Genomic DNA, 7,539 nt, shown 5'->3' with positions numbered 1-7,539 from the left:
CACTCATTCAGCACGAGTATTCTATGCATACAAGACAAAGCTAACAACCAGGGTGCAACATCTGATGGTTGTGCACTCCAAAGAATTACCATATATTCTTATACAGCTCACTTGTCAAAGAGGGAGTACTTTCCCATCCATATTAACTACTCATGTCTTAACAATTTAGTCCAATGAATAATTTCCATTTGGCTGTAAACAAATTACACTATTTTAGAATACCTTGCAAGCTAAAGCAAAGACTAATAAGTAGCAATTACAGAAATGGCCGATGCGGACAAGAAAAAAACCAAAACCATGATCTTTTGTTCCTCCTCGTGATAATACCAATATAAGAAGAGTTTCTTTTTTCCTACACAGCTTGTACACAACCAAAACTGCCAGCTATGATTTTCAAACTTGGGTCTAAAAAGCCTAAAGGATAGAAATTCAATAAAGAATATTTACAAAACAAGGGACTGCTTTTTACAATCCATTTAATGACATGCTGATTAACTATTTTGTATGCAGGTTCTCAAAAATCACTTATATAGAAAAGTGAAATCAAAATTTTGCTAAGTGAGTTTCTCTACAAACCTTTAGCCACAATGATATCTGTACATCAAATGAATATATGCAAATCACATTGTGGCCATTTATGATATCCTTGCAGAGACGAGAGAAATTAAAGTAAAATCATGTAATCCATACAAGAGAATATTATTTCTTCCAGTGAGGTAGAAAATGATGATATGATTAATGTCTTCTATGATTTAAAGCCCATTTAATAAAAACTAAGGGCTATAGTATCCTTCAAAATAATGACATAGCACACCCACGGTCTCAAAATTCACAGTTAAAAACTGCAAACAATGTTGGGGCTCTATTAAATATTGAAGCATCCGAAGCTTTGAACAGACACTGTTTAGACCCACAATGTCCTCTAATTTTTTAACCCCTCTCTAACATCTACAGGGAAATCAGATACAAAAGACAGGCAGCAAATTTGCAATTCATGACTGCAAAGCAACAACTAAAATCTTAAAGGTTCCATAGAGTACATTAATGATAATTGCAAGTGCGTGGATCAGGCAGCTGCATTACTTTCTCTGTGTGTCTGCTCACATCTGCAACATCTCAAGATAAATGTAACTCAATTGGTCTGACTAAATGTAAACAATACATAGCATAATTATTCGATTCACTCAAAGATATAAGAAAAAACACAAGCATCTTAAAAGAAAATAGCCAGATGGAAGATTGTCTAATGGCTAAGCAAAAATCTCCAAGATACAAACACAACTTAAATTCAAATTACCTCTTCATCTTCTCCAGCAGGATTCTCTGCCCTGGGCTGATCTTCACCTGAAAGCACATTTACTTAAAAACCTCAAAATAGGATTTGGAAGAAGTAAAAACATAAAAAATAAAATAAACAGTCCCTCTAAACATGAAAATAAGGTAAATTATACTAAGACTGCCCTGTGCATAGAAGAATTACATTAGCTACGTCGTACTAATACCATAATAGAAGGCTGACTATCAACAATAATAATTTAGCATACAAATGATTTCAACCCTAGTTAGTAGCAATATGCACCAGTGTGTGAACATTCTTGTCAAAGCCGATTGTAAAGATATTCCAATCATGAAAATAAACAATTGAATGTGATAATTTCAAGCCTAATTTGTAGCAACAAGCAAGAGAATAAGATCATTCTTGTCAAAGCAAACCTGTGCACCAGAAGTTGATTTAAATCAGACATAGTATATGTGATCATGATTGTTTCAACCCTAATTAGTATCATAACGATATGATATTAAAAAAATGCGTGTCAGAGCATATCAAAAAGTTGATAATAATATGTCCAAAACTACAAAACAAAATGGTGAATGTGATAATTTCAACAATGGGTAGTACCCAAAACCATAAATATATAGCATATAAACATGTGGTCAGAGCGGATCCTAAATATCAAAAGCTGATATGGAGGTATCATTCAAAAGCTTCAAAACAAAATGGTGAATGCATTAATTTCAACAATGGGTGGTACCCAGAACCAAAAAGATATAGGCATATAGCATGTTAACATGTTCTCAGAGCCAATCCATAGATCAAAAATTGATATGAAGGAATCATTCCAAAACTTCAAAACAAAATGGTGAATGTGATAATTTCAACAATCAGTTTTAACCATAAACCAAAAACAGTAAAGATAGCACATAAACATGTTTCTCAGAGCAGATCCCATATATCAAAAGTTGATATGAAGGAATCATTCCAAAGCTTCATAACAAAGTGATGAATGTGATATTCCAAGCCTAATTAATAACAAGAAGAACCAGTGTATCAACATGCTTGTCAGATCAGATACTATACATGTCATAGCAATATAAACATATCAGTCCAAATTATAAGAAAGAAAATGATGAATGACTGTACCTCTTAGGATGTCCACTCGAAAGAATATTTTGAAAAAAATTAAAAACCAATGACAGCTTTTGAACCACCCACAAAAAAAAAATTTAGAAAATAATTAAAGAAATGAAAGTACCACCTTGTTTACATTGTGAAGTGCCAATATTATTATTTATGTAGATATTTTGATTAAGATTTAAAAGTCAACAAAGACAGATTTTTCCCGTGAAGCAGTGACATTGTGATCTAGACAAAGAGCATTGGATGGAAAATGATGAATGTCATATCACTGTAACTCTTAGGATGTCCACTTGAAAGAATATTTTGAAAAAAATTAAAAACCAATGACAGCTTTTGAACCACCCACAAAAAAAAAATTAGAAAATAATTAAAGAAATGAAAGTACCTCCTTGTTTACATTGTGAAGTGCCACTATTATTATTTATGTAGATATTTTGATTAAGACTTAAGAGTCAACAAAGACAGATTTTTCCCGTAAAGCAGTGACATTGTGATCTAGAAAAAGAGTATTGGATGGAAAATTGCATGTATTAGATAAGTTTCTCACAAAGTGAAGAGAGGCAATGAAGTGGGACAAATGAAATGTAATCCTGTTAAGCAACTACAGATGATATCCATTTCTGCCATTTTTTTTAAATACCTGCACCACTGAAGTGAGACAGTGTGCATGGCAAATATACAACTCTGGGACATTTCCTTATATATTTTGATGGTAAATTGAATTGGTTAGGTATAAAAGACAATAGGTTCTGAAGTTACAAACATATAGATTTGAATAGCAAAAGGCAAAAGGTCACTGCATTCAACAAAATGACAACAATGCTCGACTTTGGTATATTTAGCATGATCCAAATGGATTTTTTTAATCACTAAGGATGTTACAGTCCATCAATAAAGAAACATGACATGGTAATTAAAATTGAATAGTTGGCGACAAATTCAATTTTACCTCCATCATCCTGAAGGTCAGAGGTCCATAAAGTGAGGTTGTCTCTTAGGAGCTGCATAATTAAAGTGCTATCTTTGTATGACTCTTCACTTAAGGTGTCAAGTTCTGCAATTGCTTCATCAAAAGCTTGCTTGGCCAGATGGCAAGCCCTGCAATATATATTTCATATAAGTTAGTATAACATCACCTTGAACAGTTTCAATCAATAAAATACATTTGGTGTGCCAAATTCTCTAGTAATACTCATTTCAAAGATGACATAGTATGTACCTTTCAGGTGAATTCAGTATCTCATAGTAGAAAACAGAGAAATTCAAAGCCAGTCCAAGTCTGATTGGATGAGTTGGAGCTAAATCAGTCTCAGCAGTAGTTGAAGCAGTCTGCAGCAATACAGACTAATTATTCTTCTAGCCAAACTCATTAAAGCAAACATTTATGTAGCTTAACAACTGTCACGTTATAGGAAGGAAACAAACAACTTTGGTAACAATGACGAGATTGTTTTCCACATAACAGAACAAATCTGCAAATGATAACAACAATATAAAGAAGCAAACTACTGTGGTTATTAACAAATTCATTTATCACTAATGGGACGAAATCTAATAAAATGATGGAAACCTTAAGAGAAAAAACCAAGTTCTCCTCTTCTTTGCATGTGGAAAACTTAGAAGGGTTTTTAACATAAGAATAGCTTTTCATCCAAAAGACAATCTGTGAACTTTTAAAGCAAATATTTGAGAAGACAACATACAACAGATGACTGGTAATAGTAAATCTTGGTAAATATGTCTAGGTACAGTTATATAAGCAGAAAGCAGGCACTTTTAAAAAATAAATAGAAACTTAAGTATTTGTGAATATATTTTTTGGAGATAAAAGAAATTAACCAATTGGTGAAATTTATTGAAATAAGCTCATGCCTGAGTGAATCCACTATTTAAGGCAAACCTAGCAGAGCAACAGCTTGTCTACATTTGGAATAGCCATGCAGAATTTAAATAAAGAAGCTGAACATCAAAAGCAACAAAATCTTATATATATATATATATATATATATATCAATCAAGTATGATCCAGGAAGGGTGACCACTGTATCATTCACTAGGAAAAAAGCAAAAAACAATCTTTAAAAGTTGCCAAACCTGTATGGTCCATGACAGCCAGCTCTGAATTCTTCCTCCAACAAATTTATGTATAGCCAAAATCAAACCCATTCCTCTATACATCATTGTAAAGGCAAATTGTGGGAGAATGACAGTACTTCGAGTATAGCAAAGGACCCAATCTTGTACGAACCCTAGACACCTAAATGACTGAAGAAGCCCCCTGTCTAAGTAGATCCACTATTTAGGGCTGACACAGCCAAGGAACGGGTTGCATACATTTGGGTTGGCCTCATTTGAAAGACTCAGACTCGGCAATAACTCAGGCAACCCATAAAACTGAAAAACTCGGATTTGTCAAATGCTCAACGAAAAAATTGGTAATAAAACATCAGTTTTATCAAACATTTGAAAATATTGAATTTCTTAAAATATTCTTAGAAACACATGCATATACACCAAATTTGTAGAACAAATACTGAGTTGAGATTTCTATCATGTATTGACAAAGTTTTGAGTTAAACTGTTAAATACTAGTAATTACTCGCAGCCTCACTGTTGTGGACTGAAAAACCAATCAGCAAACCCTATTTCACATTTAAATTTTTATGTTTTAAGTAATTCTAGGGTTGACTTTTTGTTGTCCAATTTTTTGAAAGAAAAACACGCAGATTTTAACCATATTTGGCCCTAAACATTGTCACGCAACAATGAAAATCTCAGCTGCGATGTTTTGAGTGATTGTATCATTTCCTGTAGTGATTCGCAATATATCAGCAGTTTAGCAATATATAGCAGATATTTTCAACCATGTCCTTGAGGACTCTTGAAAACAAAAAATTACATAAAATCAAATGCATAACAACTGAGTATGACATCATCAGAAGAAAACGAGATAATAATATATTAAAATTTAAAAACAGCTGACACTGTATGATCCATGAAATGGGCAGCTAGCTCTGACTTTATCGTTCAACAAATTAATTAATGCCACAATCAAATCTGTTCCTCTCCACATAATTGCAGGGCCAGTCATCTATTCTACTTGTAAACCTGCTGTCACAATTACCCTGACTTCCAAAAACGAAAAATTCCATGCTAAAAATTTAAAATACTAGAAATTTAGTTAGGCTTTCTACCTGGTACGCTCTCAAAGACTGATCAGATGCTTCTTTCCTCTCATTTCCTGTTTTGAATTCTGCCAAATAACGATAGTAATCCCCTTTCCTGAACATCGCCAAGATAATAAATGTTAACAGCCATGAATTCACCAAGATAATAAATGTTAACAGCCATGAACTCACCAAGATAATAAATGTTAACAGCCATGACCCCCATTGTCAAATACTTGGTATTAATTATACAAATTTTAAAATGACCAAAAGAGATATAAATCTAGTAAGTTTACATTTTGTAGTAAAAAACCGTGGATTCACCAACACTGGAAGAAGGAATGAGGTGTTCATCAATGATGGTCATGATGTCATGACAGATCTTAGAAAGTTCTTCTTCCACCTTGTGCCTGTAATCCCTGATACGCTTCACATTCTGATCATTGCCCTTGGCTTCCTCCTTCTGCTCAATTGAAGACATTATCCTCCATGACGCTCGCCTCGCCCCAATGACGTTCTTGTAGCCTACAGATAGCAGATTCCTCTCCTCCACTGTTAACTCCACATCCAACTTTGCTACTTTCTTCATGGATTCCACCATTTCTACAACAAATGATAAAATGCAAAATTACAGATCTGCTAAAGTCCTGAAGAACCTTTTATTTTCCCTTTTTCTTTAAAAGGAAAAATTTCAAGGTTAAATTGATACTTTTCTCAAGGAAAAGACACCGTGATAAACAACAAATGACAGAAGTCGACAACCTCAACATACAGCATTCATAGCCAGAGACGTCAAATCAAATTTTAGAATATTGTTTGATGTAGAAAGAAATGAAATGCATCCATTCAGGAAGCTTCAAAATTGTAGATCCGTTAAAAGTTCCGTGACCCTCCAAAAACTCAAGTCTATATATTGCGGAAAACAATCCATGGGGGTATTAGAAAAGAGATCCACTGTCAGAAAAGAGGGTTTATTTTCCTATAGCAAAAACATGATGATATTTAACTGTATACCAACCTTCGTTACCGCAGATCTGCCCTAAATTTCTCTAACCTACCTAGAACTTCATTAATATAATATGAAATATCTACAACCTACCTAAAACTTCATGGGTATGATTAAAAATTTCCGTGACCAAGCCAAAACTTCATGGGTATCATATAAAAGTTTGTAACTACCCAAAACTTAAAAATTCATGCATATCTCATGTGATTTATCCAGAACCTAATGAGCATCATACGTACAGAAAAAAAAGCTAATATAATATCAGAAAAACGTAGAGATCCCAACCAACCTCCCTGTAATCAACTTATTTGACATGTTTAAACTAGATGAGGGCCCCAAGAGTCTGCAAAACTGCTGCAGGAGACTGCAAAACTTTCCTTTTTAAATAAACTTATGGTTATTTCTGACCACCATGCTGAAAAACAGTAAGCATTATACACAGCAAAACTTCATGGGTATCCAAACAATCGATGCTGGCATCCAAAAAAATAGTGATCACCAATAAATTCCCATGAGATATTCAAATTAGATGGGTATAACAGGTACCTAGGAAAACTAATAGATCAAAAACCCCGAGTCTTACAAAGAAACAACATACCATCATATCGCTCGGCCTGTTCGGCTAGTTTGGCCATGTAAACATGATTCTCTCGCTCCTTCTCGGTACTCATATTGTTCTGAAGAACTATGAAACTACACTGTAAACAAGAGGGACAGGGGAAGAGAAAAAATGGAATGTTATATACCTAAAGATGTGGAGGATGATTCAAACTTAACAAACGGTCTGGGTCGCTTTGAAGGAGGAAAGTTGTGATTGGATCTGCACCGCCCAATGTGAGGGAGAAAGGTTACATCTAACATGCAGTAATCTATTATAAAGGATGGGTGATGTGAGCGGAGCTAATTTAGCCTTTCTATCGCCGACAGTTGGCAGTGATGACTGCATG

The 7,539-nt window shown here is 34.1% G+C and overlaps 1 protein-coding gene across 1 annotated transcript; it reads right to left on the bottom strand.

The window, feature by feature from the left end:
- Positions 1–664: 664 nt before the first annotated feature.
- Positions 665–7,307, bottom strand: LOC149549106 (14-3-3 protein 7-like). Its single transcript, XM_089792549.1, has 7 exons — positions 7,191–7,307; positions 5,883–6,189; positions 5,614–5,701; positions 3,639–3,748; positions 3,369–3,517; positions 1,298–1,344; positions 665–1,106 (listed from the first exon to the last, which is right to left on the bottom strand). Exons 1-7 carry the CDS (start codon positions 7,261–7,263, stop codon positions 1,101–1,103), a joined length of 780 nt encoding a protein of 259 aa, XP_089648675.1. The 5' UTR covers positions 7,264–7,307; the 3' UTR covers positions 665–1,100.
- Between the last annotated feature and the right edge of the window lie 232 nt (positions 7,308–7,539).

This window comes from Cupressus sempervirens, chromosome 7, assembly GCF_028749045.1.
Source record: "Cupressus sempervirens isolate cs-2001-9-10 chromosome 7, ASM2874904v1, whole genome shotgun sequence".
In the NCBI taxonomy this organism is placed as follows: Eukaryota; Viridiplantae; Streptophyta; class Pinopsida; order Cupressales; family Cupressaceae; genus Cupressus; species Cupressus sempervirens.
The sequence above is the reverse complement of the archived record's forward strand: the minus strand, read 5'-3'. Positions and strand labels throughout refer to the sequence as shown.

Bases quoted from the DNA above. Each gene is read 5' to 3' on its own strand.
- LOC149549106 (XM_089792549.1), bottom strand. From the start codon at position 7,263: ATGAGTACCGAGAAGGAGCGAGAGAATCATGTTTACATGGCCAAACTA. The intron at 6,190-7,190 runs GTATGTTGTTTC...CATTTGTTGTAG, and splicing joins ACAGGCCGAGCGATATGATG to AAATGGTGGAATCCATGAAG. The intron at 5,702-5,882 runs GTAAACTTACTA...GGCGATGTTCAG, and splicing joins ACGGTTTTTTACTACAAAAT to GAAAGGGGATTACTATCGTT.